The following is a 13,336-nucleotide window of genomic DNA, read 5'->3' as shown; positions in this document are numbered from 1 at the left end:
CGCAGATGGTAAAGTTGTTAAACAATTGGTAAGTAATCACACAAATTACCTAACTTGTTAAACATGGCGAAAATGAAACAATAATCAACCTTTATCACTCTAAGAATAACTTGTTTCTCAGGTGATTAAATAATTATAATTACGTACGTAATGCAGCGTTTATGGAACCTCGAAAGTTGTCAGAACACCTAAATAATTTATCTCAGATTTTCTTTCTGCACTAGGCACTAGTCTAGAAAATTACCAAATTATGCTTTGGAGGTCTGGGTTGGAGGCTAAACTCGCTGCTGAAGATATTGGAGTGCGAGTTGTCAGGCAGCCTCGGCAGGAACAGACAACGCGGTTTTGAACTCGGTTATGATTGACGGGGAGGAAAGGTTCTGGGCGTGATACTGAGGATTGGCGTTCCCAGAGGTTAACCCGAGAGCCGCCAGCAGAGAAAAGAATGCGCCCTAGTCGCCCACGCAGTACGAACACTTCTGAGGAAGGAAAATGAAACTTGCGTAAGGAAAAATGGTTAAGCTTGGCGTTAACAATATTTCACCAACGTTTCAACGTAAGAAATACAGTTTTAAAAACTAGGAAAAACACGCAAGTCGGGTGTCTCGCGGCGAATGCGAAACGAAAACCGAGACACCCGACTAACAACGTAGCTAACGAACTATGTAAACCATTTGCGAAGTCGATTTTAAACTACAGATTGATTTCAGTCGTTTAAGAAAAAAATGATAAACATATAGTTAGTGTTGCAATATGTGTTTTAAAATGTTGCAGGTTTTAGTAATACCATATAAGTATAACTCCTGACGTGTTTATTAAAGTTTCATTAAATTTTAACAAGATGAGCAGTATTTTAATAATATTATTAGTATTTAATAATATATTAGCATTTTAATAATATACATAGTAGAAAATAAATTCCAAATCCGGGATATATTTGACTGCATTTTTTAGTTAAAAAAATACCTTAAAGATAACGCCACGTTCGTAATGCTTTAGAGAACCAACGAAATGTTAAATATCTTTGATGCTATTTTCGTCCATACACAATTTTCCTGGCTAATAAATTATAGGTATTACAAAAGTTGCTATTATATTTTCTTGTGACTATTTACGTTTACAAAATGTATACCAGGATAGTTTCACTACCCGATTTTCACGAAACATACCCTTGACTACTTCGGCTCGTGGCTATAGCAGTTTCTGCATGCATGCGTATTGGACTTTCAACATGTAACATTTCCGTGTGCATTTCTGGTGCATACTAAAAAAATTTTTCCCCCAACGCACCTAAAGAAGTATAACTTAAAAAAAGGAGGCAATGATGTTTGTTTCATTTAGTTTTGATGTTAAATTAATTGGTGTATTAATTCTATGGGGAAATGTCACATGCTCATGTTGAGGCAATTTTATGCAAAGCGTTAGGTACTCCTGTTGTTCGACTAGCTCTGAGAAATAAATAAACCATCTTGTTAAACACAATTATAGAACTTTAAAAAGGAAAAAAAAAATGTTAACAGTTTTTCCCTTAATGAATACTTTTCGTACAATCATCACGCTCGGCGTTATTTTTAAGAATTCTACGTTAAATTTGGTGTCCGAGTTTCGTATTATAAGTTTATTTGTAACATGAGAACACATGAATTTGCTTGTTACCGAGGTTAGATGTTACACATCTCTGGCGAGTACTGAAAGACACGCTTACAATTTTTGAAATGAAACTTCTTTGCTGAAGGGGCTACAATTTTCAAGCGTTACAAAATTTCCGATCGCAAGAGGGGAATAGTTATATAAGTGGTGGATAACCGGGAGAGGAGGAGACGGCAGGGGAGAGGTAGAAATGAAACAGCATACTTGTACACTTGCGGACTTGCACACTTACACACGTGCACACTTGTATACTTACACACTTGCATAGTTGTACACTTGCATACTTGCACACTTACACACGTGCACACTTGTATACTTACACACTTGCCTAGTTGTACACTTGCACACTTACACATGTGCACACTTGTATACTTACACACTTGCATAGTTGTACACTTGCATACTTGGGGAAGGGGAACAACTCCACTTCGTAGCGCAAGCCACCTGCAGATTGCCGCTCCCCCAGCGGGGTTCTGACCCCAACAAAATGATTTGCATGCAATCACCATATCCACTTAGCGACAAATGTTCCTCTGGACAGTGACTAATTTATATGCAAAGTGAGTTCTATCTATTTCCACAGCTCACCGCACGCAGAGTGGCCGACGAAATATAGTGAGTAAATAAATAAATGAATGGATGGATGGATGAATATATTAATAAGTAAGGCTTTTACGCATTGTCGACATGAAGGACACGAGTGGATGGGGTGAAACCAAGATGAAGAAGTAACGGGATGAGTTGTTAAGAGGAAAATGGGAGTACCCTACAGAAACCAACCACTAGCAGACAATACGGGTGTGACCCACCAGGAATCGAACCCGGTAGTCTTGGTGCAAGGCGAGTGATCTCATCACTTCATTGTGCGCAGCAGCATCGCCATCTTGCAATTTTTTTCCCTTAATTCTAACTCGAGCTATTTATCCTAATTTCAGACATGACAACCTGTAGCCATGGTTTAAATTCATTTACAATCTATAGATCTGTACCCCGGAGGTATAGGACATCATGTCACAAAATCGTAACTTAGGAGAGCATGTTTTCGATTGGGTTTAACTTTAATTATTTTCAGGTTTCTTCGCTAACAGTAGGAACTACTCTATTAAACGACAACACATTACACTTTATAACAGACAAAAATAATGTTTTCTAGTAATAGTTTCAAATTAATTGGTACATAATGGTATGAGTGCTCCATAAGAAAACATAGAGCGTAAAATGTAGATTATTGACACGGCGCCAACTATATTTCATTAAAAGTAATGGACCTCCGAGTTTATGAGTTTTTAAGAGTTTTACAGAGGCGTGGTTCATTGAAAATAATTAGTGCTAACTTAAAAAGTTGTCAGGATCTCAGTAAGTTACAGAAACTATTTCATGACAGTTCAAGTGTAAAACTTTCTGGTTTCCCGCAATAAAAAAATCACTCTTGGGGTTTAAAAAAAAATTAAAAGGTTCTGCGCTCGGAAAATACAGAGTACAGTCCATGTTTCAACATTAAATACGGATGAGTGTGAAATGTGCTTCGCGCACAAGCTCACCCTCTCTCTTGTCGTTCCGTATCACCCGCACCTTCTGGATCTTGGCCAGCTCCGCGCCGTCAGAAGCTGCAAGCAAGCACACAGAGGGCTTCTTCGCGGCCGACACGTCTCAGAACACAACACATCTTTCCGCGTCACTCCTCTCTTACTCGCACCGCATTCCTTACACTTCTCAAAACACACCGCACCGCCCACCTGCTCTCTATTGTGCGCAGCAGCATCGCCATCTTGCAATTTTTTTCCCTTAATTCTAACTCGAGCTATTTATCCTAATTTCAGACATGACAAGCCACAAATTATACATTTCCAAGCTTTTGCACCTCATTAGAGCTTGACACGTTACAGTGTGAGAAAATAATTAAATATTTCACAAGAGCAACTACAACTGTTACAAATGTTATGTTATGCTAGTCTAGGAAGATTGGCCTCAGTAAGAGTACAAAGTAATGTAATATTAAATTTTGAGCCTGCAATATCTGGCTACAATTTGAAGAGAAAAAAATTCTGTTATGGCACAGCCTCAGGCGCAAGTAGATTTCGAAGCACCTATTTCTTCTGGAAACGTTCTAGAAACTTCTATAAACTTCTGGAACATTTTAAGAACTTAATGTACATGGCATCCCAAATATTTTCTAATATTCCAAAATTATTAAGAAAACATTTTCTCATATTCCATGCAGAGAAATTTTTTTTGAATGTTTTTTACTTAACGCATCCAGCATTTACTAACTTAGAACGAATGTCATATTATGCCTACTAAGGTAGTTACGAAATTTTTGACCTTCAAACATTATTTTTTACACCTTGAAATAATATGTAGATTATAAAAATGATTTGGACTAAGGTTTAAATAACAGTAAGATGGTGTAAAATATATTCCAACGAATTTGATAGTAAGAAAGTATTGATTTTTTAAAAAAATTATTGAAACCCCTCTTTTTACGGAAATAGGTCATTTCAACAAAAATTGTTTCAGTCAAAAGTTTTAGATAATGTTTAGAATTTTACAATAAATTCTAAACTTTTTGATAGTAAACCTCCTAAACAAGTTTTTTTTTTGTCTTTCAGCATTTGTTATTTCCACCCCTTGCAGTAATGGTTGGTTACATAAAAATTTACTCGAGACAAATGTTTTGGATAATATTTATCAGGTTTAAAATAAATAAGAACGGATTACATATTTACATGGTACGGAAGTTTTATTAATTTTTTTATTCTTACCCCTGTTTTTTTAAACTCTTTACAGTAATGGTTCGTCGTATCAAAAATTGTTTCAGACCAATGTTTTAAATAATTATTACAAGAGTTACAAATAATTTTTATATATTTCACCGGTTACCCAAACAGGGAGTTAGGTTTTCTTGTCATCTTTAACCTCTGTTTATTTCACCCTTAGCAGCAATGGTTGTTTGTACCAAAAACGGTTTCAGACAAATTTTTAGATAATAGTATAAGATTTACAAACACTCTGAACGGATTTGATAGTGTACTTACTAAGGGAGTTATTTTTTTTGTTTTGTTTTTCAAAACCTGTTATTTTCTACCCCTTACAGTAATGGTTGGTAGTATATTTAAAACATTATTTCAGACGAAAGTTGTAGATAATATTTTAAGTATTAAAAATAAATAAGAACGGTTTTAATAGTCTACAAGTTACGGATTTCATTACTTTTTTAAATATTAAGCCTGTTTTTTTCAACCCCTTGCAGAAATGGTTCGTGTCAAAGGTCGAATGTTTAAATGGGCATACCTGAGACCACCTCTCCTGTACCATGCATGCACTCAGCTGCGTAGCTGAACATATAGCATTCAAATGCAAAGACGTGTGCATGTAAAAGAATATCGGGGACGTTTCTCCAACACAATCCTACCGCGATTCACACGAAATTTAACAATAAAAACCACACACATATACGTCTCAGTTTTTTTTATAAATGTAACTGAAACATGAAAAAATAGACACATAAATTTGGGATAAAAATTAGTTAATTTTTCACTGTAATAATCATAAAAATATTTTCCAGAAATCTTTTTTTAATCAATTTTATACTGATTACCTCTTGTAAACTTCCTGGGCATGAGAAACAGTGGGGGAGGTCGGTGCACAACTCAACACTAATGGTGAACTCTCGCTAAGTGAGAATCAGGACGTTGATAACTCACGGTGGTCGCTGAAGTCGTCCACCAGGATTATCTCCTTGATCAGGTTCTCCGGACTCCTGTTCAGCACACTGCCAGCAAACACATCCCTCAAAGATAAGCATTTACACACAAGTATGATTCTCACTTAGATTTTTAACAAGTAAACATTAACTACTTATTGAGCAAAGACAGGGGCTTGTTAGTTTATACAAAAATGTTCATTATCCAATGGAAAGTTGAACAGATCACAAATTTGTAATTTTTTAAGTGTCGAAGAGCCTGAAAGTCCAAACCTTTAAGTGTGGTTTTTATCCTTCAAGAATATGTTACATTATAATTGAGAAGATTTCCAAGAAATACCCAGTTGTGAATGTATTTTCTGGGGATGTATGATTTAGATAAACAGTTGATAAACATCAACTTAGTGTTACCTCAAATATGCTCAATACTGGAGCCTATCCAGTATATAAGCCATGAGAATTACCTTCGCAGTGTTAAATAAACCTTCCTGTTCCACCGAACAGCTTAAGATAGTTTGGGACAGAAGGACTTTGCCGCTGGTTTCAGGGTACGAGCAAGATAGCTACATGCACAGGTCGACACGCGGCGACATCACTAGACTTTCCGTCAGAGAGCAAATGTTTGATCGCGACAGCGACCAACCACACTCCTCCTTCACTTCAGTGTCAAGGATTTTTCTGTGAGCTTGGCCGAGAGAAATAAATATTTTTTCAAGTTTTTAAAACGTAATAGACACACTTCTTCTATGATGTATAGGTAATAAGATACTTTTTTTACATTCTTTCCTAATCATGTACAATCGTAAAATATATAAATTACATTATATACATTAGTGTTTTCGATTCATTGCCAGCCAAAATCACAGTTTTACTTTACATGTCAAGAAAAGACTCATCACTTGCTAAAAACCAAACATAGAGTAGTGACGAAATCGAACGTGTAGTTAACAACCCACAAGCGTGCAACCTTTTAGTAATAACTCGCCACTGACGCTTAAATCCGACTTTTTTCAAGATGTAAAAGAATATTGAAAGCAAGATGACATAAAAGGTTACACTAAGTATATTTTTCAAATAGACTATGTAACTTAAAACACGAGTATAAACCTGTATCGTAGAAGGCTGTAGCCCGTAACTGTAACTACTGTGTGACAATCATCTTCGCCTTTAGTTCTCTAGCAGTCGCGCGTTTCACTAAGCGGTTTGGTTTCGCCAAGGAGACCTTACTATATGACCGTGTGGCGGACAAAGAGAATTGACAAAAACTTACTCTTTGTGTGCCTACGACCTACCTCCTATGATTTTCTACTATAAAACTGAATTTACCTCTTTTTTCACTCGTTTAAAGATGGAATTTCATAATTATATGTAATCTATGTCCCTCTCCGGCCCATAAAACTATATATATGCAAAAAAAATAAAATCACGTAGATCCGTTGCTCCGTTGCCGCGTGAAAGAAGGACAGACAGAAAAACCAACTTTTGCATATATAATATTAATTATTAGGGATAGAGATGAAGCAATGCCACCGCTGCCTCTGTAATATCTATATTATTCACGTAGGTTCACCACTATGCAGATACAACTACCTAATAGTAAATCCGCGGTAAGTGAAGTGTTGCCTGGTGCCGTATGACACAACACACACGCCAGGCGACGTCCTGCGCGGTGCTTGTTCAAAGGAAGACGAGACACGAGGCAGACAGGCGGATGGAGAGGAACGGGCACAAACAAGATAAAGGGCCTTTTGTTGTCCCTATCTGGCGCGTCACGTGTTGTCCGCGAGCTCCGCTCCGAGAATCGTCTCCGCAAGCGCGTGTGTTTGTGAGCCGGCCAGCGACTCGAAATCTTCCGTGAGGCGGCAGTTGAATCAACAATCGTGTTTGTGAACGATTAACCTGGAATTGTTCCACCAGAGTAATAAGATGATATAACATTTGTTCCAGGAGCAGGAGACCCGATGGTCACGTGGTTGGCAAGCCGTCCCCCCCCCACCCCCCCCCCCCCCCAAAAAAAGGTTCAGATTTGATCCCAAGCGGGGCTATTCCCGAATTTTTCTCAAGTCAGGAAACGTTGCTCATGGCAATGTCCGTCAAGTTTTCCCAGCTAAGAAAAATGCGTTACTTGGCCCCGACGGGCACAGTTCCCTGATTGCCTTGGAGGGAGACAAGTGGTTTGACTACTCAACCGCAGAAAATCCCCTGAATTAGATACACGCGTTTGGCCCCTTCCCCCCTAGTAAAAGGGTAAAGCCCGGTATTCACAGTGCGAGGCTGCTCGCTGCGAATGCCTCGTGGCGAAGGCTCGGCTTTGCCTCGGACTGTGAATACCGGGTGTGCTCGCTACGCGGCGTTCGCGTCGCACAATTCGAGGCGAGCCGTGTGCTTGTCGGTAGAAGAGCAGTGCTCAAAGGTGCCTCGCCCCGAGCTGTGCGTCAAGTGAATACCTGCGCTGTCTGCCTCGCATCGTACAAGACACAATTCTGCACTGCAAACTCAACAAGCCTCCACAACGAAACTGTCATCATGGATAATCATGAAATGATCGGACAATTAGTTAAATGTTATGAAACGAAACGTTTACTGTGGGACTCGAAACACCCTGAATACTATAACAAACACAAGAGAGAAGACTTGTGGCGCGAAATATCGCTATCAATGAATGTTTCTGTAAAAGATCTGAAAAAGAAGATGACGTCTCTGTTGGGCTCTTACCGACGTGAAAGGTCAAGGGAAAAGAAAAGTCAAGTTACAGGATCTGGTATGTTTATAATCATTATTTTACTACATAATACAATGTATTTTGGAATTTTACTATGTGAGTTGAATTGGTTAAAAACTCAAATGACAGGATCAGATGTTTTGTTATCATTTAGTGTACTGTATAATACAATGTATTTTGGAAGTTAAATTGGCAAGAACGTAATTGAGGTTTTAATGTTACAGGCCAAGGAGATGGTTACAAGTCACAATGGTTTGGATATACATTGTTTGACTTTCTTTCTGATAAGGACACGCCAAATGACACATTCGATTCAATGGAGAATGTAAGTACATTTACAAAACATTTCTGTAGTTGAAGCTTACAAAATAAGGTTGTAACAACACACATTAATAGGTAGTTATTTTGCTATAGAATTGAGCCATTAGTGGCAAAGTCCTCAGACAGATGGTTCATATTTTTTCAAGCCACCGGATTCCTTGTTGGTCTTCCATGTTCCCGGGAAACATTAATAGTCATTTTGCCATGGAATTGAGCCATTAGTGGCAAAGTGCTCAGCCAGATGGGTTCGGATTTTTTTGGATGTTAGATTTGCTCTTCGAGGTGTCTGTCCAATTGGGATCAAGCCACCGTATTCATTGTTGTTTCTCCATGTACCCGGAATAAGTTGACCATTTTCTTCTCTGTCTAAGAAACCAGGCGGTGTGTAGATAGGATTTGTGATAGATCGTTTTCGCAAAAAATTGTGTAAATATACAACTACTAAAACTACTTTCTTAGCCTTCTCGGGTTGTAGTAGTATTGGTTTTCTCAAAACCCGAAATGCAGAACTAGCTACTCCAAAAGCATTCTCTACGACCCTACGTCCTCTGGATAGGCGGTAGTTAAAAATTCTTTCAATAGAACCAACTAGTGGAGTACCTTTAAATGGTGTCATAGTATATTCATTTAACTCAAATGCTTGATCACCTAATAAGAAATAAGGAACGTTAATACTATAAGGAATTTGCACTGCTTTTGGTTTCGGTATGTTCAGTTCCTTGTTTTCTAACTTTTTGTACAATTGGGTATGTTTGAAAACGCCTCCATCTGAAATCTACCAGGGCAGCCAACATCAACATACAAAAAATTGTAGTTGGCATCAACTAATGCAAAGAGCACAATACTAAAGAAACCCTTGTAATTGTAATACTCAGTTCCACTGTTCCATGGTGCTTGAAGCTGGACATGTTTCCCATCCATTGCACCTATAACATGAGGGAAGTTCCACCTTTCTTCGAATTCCTTTGCTACAGCTAACCATTCTTCATTAGAAGAGGGTACCTAAAAAAAAAAATACATTATCAATTTAAAAGAACAGGGATACCTGCTAGTGGGTAGTATTTGAGTAGACCAATTCCAATATGTCCCTTGTCCATGTCGCAAAACTTGTGGATAATCACACAAAACGTATTAGAAAATAATTTAGATCCTGGTAACATTTAAATCATGAACAACATTGACATAGGTTGTAATACTGTTTATATTTACAGTGATAATGTATTACGCTCAAAACTGTGAGTGTAAAAGGAAAAAATAGGTTGGACATAGGACATTTTGTACAAGTAAATAGGACGAGAGACGTTTTGTAAAAGTATATAATGAGGATAAGAGACATTTTGGCATTGTAAACAGAGGACAAAGGTCACGTTGAATCACTTAATACGTAAAGCATAACAATTCAACATGGAAGCCGTAATGACAAAGAGGACGTTTTGTTTATGTAAAAAGCCACATTTCTTCAACAGCCATGTTTGTTTTGGCCATATGGAGAAGAGACCCTTTGGAACAGTACACAGCTTTCACCATTAACAATAGCAGGGAAGAAAGACGTTTTGGAAGCAAATTATTGCAGAATCATAGATGTAATAGTATAATGACTTGAATAGAACCAAAACATGTAAAAGCATTATATTATGTGCTCTTGAGTTTAAAAAATTATACTTTATTTTAATTAGACTATTCCTTATTAGCTTTGCTAATCGGGGAGTTCATTCTGCCGCACCCTATCCAACATTGTATTTACAATTTTTTTTTGGTTACAGGCTAATACGCAAAGGGGTCCTGAGGAAAATCGAGAAGAATCATACAATGATGAATCTATTGTCGATGAACCCGCAACGGTCGAAGATGAACCACCGGCGTCTACAAATACAACAATGGCGTCTGTAACTGCAACGGCGGCGTCTACGAGTACAGCGACGGCGCCTACTTCTAACATTTCCCAAGCTAGGAAAAGAAAACGTCGTAATGATGCTGACAACGCACAAAATTAAATGCTACTTGATGCATACTCCATTTTGAAAAAGACATCGGCTACTCCTACTGACCACTATGAAACCTTTGGAATGCATGTAGCAAGTGAACTGAGGAAATATGACTCCAACACTTTACCTCATGTGAAGAGGGCAATATCAGATGTGTTGTTCAGAGCAGATATTGGAGAATTTACCCCCAATCACAACGTCCTTAATACTTATGGGTACTACAGTTCTTTCAGTACGCCCACACAGCGTTCGTCTGGAAGTACCTACCATCCAACTCCTACGCCTCCACCTTCCGATGCTGTACTTGAAATTGAATCAAGGCCTCCTCAACAAGAAGACACTTTACTACACTACCTGACTGACGAAAGATAATAACATGAAATGTTGTAATATGCAAGCTACATTGTTAAACATTACAATATATTGATCTTTTGAAGTACCTAAATTGTTTTCTTACCTTTATGTAGTCCCTTAGGGCTTCAATCAGTGCATCACATACTTCTGGAACAATCACAGATATTCGTTGTTTGGATATACGAAAGAGGTATTGCAAACTTGTAAATGAATCTCCAGTAGCTAAGAATCTCAGAGTAAGAGCTAATCTTTCCTTGGTGGTAATAGCACGTCGCATGTACGTGTCACGTTTTTTCACGGCAGGCTCTATCAATGTAAGTAAATAGTCAAAATCTTGCTTGGACATTCGCAAGAAATTTGGCACGTCTTCTTCAAATCTCACGTCTTCTAGGAGTCTGTTCCCATATTCTAACCGAGTTTGATACAACTTTTTGACCCACCAACGCTTACGTCGCTTTTTCCGTTGTTTTTTTCCAATAATCGTCGCCATCACAATATAAGCAGCGGCAGCAACTTGCACATTTCTAGAACCAAGAGACATGTTGCATACTGCCTTCACTACGAATGCGGGTGGTTCGCGTGCTCGCAGTGAGCGTTCGTGGTTACAAACTAGCTGAAGAGCGTATGCCTCACCCTGAGGCAGATGGCGCGAGGCATTCGCAGCGAGCAGCCTCGCACTGTGAATACACGCCTTAAAACGTGTATGTGTGTTAGACGCTCGCTGGTGCTTCTAGCGCGGTGTCGCCTCTAAGTGCAAGGCTGTGGACTGGAACGCTGTCTTCTCGTCGTGCATAGGGCAACTTTGAAAGTTGAGCGGTAACAATAACATTATATGACGGATAAATGAAGAAAAATTAATATGTTATGCAAGGCCCTTGAGTGATTTCAAGAATCTGTATCGATTGTTTCAAGCCTAAACATTTGAGCTCTTTTCGCTCTACTAAAAATATACTTCGAAAACCTAGTAAGAAAACAGATATACATATGCGCCCTAGGCGTGTTCTTAAATTCTTTTCGTGAACAGACACCACTCGGATATCTTAAGCAATTTTCAAATCGCGTGATATTTTTTTTCTGAAGCTTTGCAAACCGAATATGTGAGCGGGTAGGCGGGGGCCTTAAGGTTGTGATTCCATGCTGTGTACTTGATACCCTAGATATGCAGGCCTATGTTGTTAGGCGTAACGTGTGTGTATTCTTTTTTTTTTTTAAGTTATACTTATTTAGGTGTGTTATGAAAAAAAAAAATATGAGTGAATATTTACGATGCGCGCGCACCATGCAACAAAAATTGACAGGACGAAAAGGAGCTACATACAAATAAAAAGTATATATGTGCTTTTAAATATTATAATTTAGTGACAGATATTAAATTCCAGTCCACATAATCAAAAACATTTATTTACTGTGAATATTAGTGATACAATTTGTGTTTATAAACTTTTTCAAGTGCTTGTATATCAGTAAGATTATGTTCCCGTAATTATAATTTATTTGCATTGAAATTATAAATTATTCCAGTAAATAGTTAAAATGAATAAATAAGAAAACATGAAGAATTGTTATGGATTTTCAATACAAATTAAAATCATTTCGATTATTTAACACAAATTAAAAAAATATTTTATACACGTAATTATATTAATACTAGCTGCCCGACCCGGCTTCGCACGGCTATACTAATGGAAAAAAATTAAGCCACATCTCCCATTTACAGTAATGGTAAATAAAAAATTCAGTGAAAATTTATAACAATGCTGTATAATGTACCGGAGAGAAAATCAATAGCACCGATGGTTTCCCGACTCGTGCACGCAACGTACAACTGATGTACCCGTACTTCGCTACGGCAGTCTACAGGTAGATCACTCTTGCGCCGCTCATTATACATGCCCCTCCTTGTGGGTACGCCACTACCGCGCGATGCCCATGGAGCAGCAGAAGGCATGAACAATGCAAAATCCTGTTCTCACGCAGACAAAGTACCCAATGCTGCCTGGTTTTAACCACCCATGGGATCTAATTTTCGAAAAATGTCATCCTGCGTAACATAAGGAACATTACTGTGAAGTTTCAAGTCTGTAAAATATATATAGTACTTGAAAAAAAAGGGCAATTTTTGATATTTAAAGTACCCGCAAAATTTCAACGGTGATGAGGACTGCACTAACAATGAAATAGTCGTTGCCATAGAGACGAATGAAGCATCAACAAAGCAACAGCCGTTGCCATGGTGATTTCCTACCAAAAACTGGAAATTTTGATATATTACGCCCCCGAAACTCCCCTTGGGATCGGATTTCCGCAGAATCCGTTCTTAGTGAGCGTCTACATCACAAAATGAGTAACTATCCTAAATTTAAAGTCAATTGGGTGTATAGTTTTAGAGATCTCGTGATGAGTGAGTCAGTGAGTGGTATTTCGCTTTTATATATATATATATATATATATATACACACACACACACACACACACACCACACACACAAAAGTCCTTGTCAGAATTGTAACGGGAGAGGAAAATTATTGATGGTCCGAAAAATGAAAATTAATTAAAAATAATAAAAATAATTCTAGTAAAAGAAAAAAAAAACAATTAAAC

At 37.9% G+C, this 13,336-nt stretch overlaps 1 protein-coding gene across 1 annotated transcript in view; it reads right to left on the bottom strand.

Annotated features, from left to right (window-relative positions):
- LOC134530457 (polypeptide N-acetylgalactosaminyltransferase 2) overlaps nucleotides 1-13,336 on the bottom strand; it is a 429,839-nt gene that overhangs the window by 22,843 nt on the left and 393,660 nt on the right. The window contains exons 4-5 of the mRNA XM_063365281.1: nucleotides 5,355-5,422; nucleotides 3,192-3,257 (exon numbers count right to left, since the gene is read on the bottom strand). Of these exons, the coding sequence (XP_063221351.1) occupies nucleotides 3,192-3,257; nucleotides 5,355-5,422 (134 nt within the window). The remainder of the gene's footprint in view (nucleotides 1-3,191; nucleotides 3,258-5,354; nucleotides 5,423-13,336) is intronic.

The sequence above is a fragment of the Bacillus rossius genome, chromosome 3 (genome assembly GCF_032445375.1).
Source record: "Bacillus rossius redtenbacheri isolate Brsri chromosome 3, Brsri_v3, whole genome shotgun sequence".
Classification (NCBI taxonomy): Eukaryota; Metazoa; Arthropoda; class Insecta; order Phasmatodea; family Bacillidae; genus Bacillus; species Bacillus rossius.
Note: the sequence above shows the minus strand (reverse complement) of the source record. Positions and strands in the feature narration are given on the sequence as shown.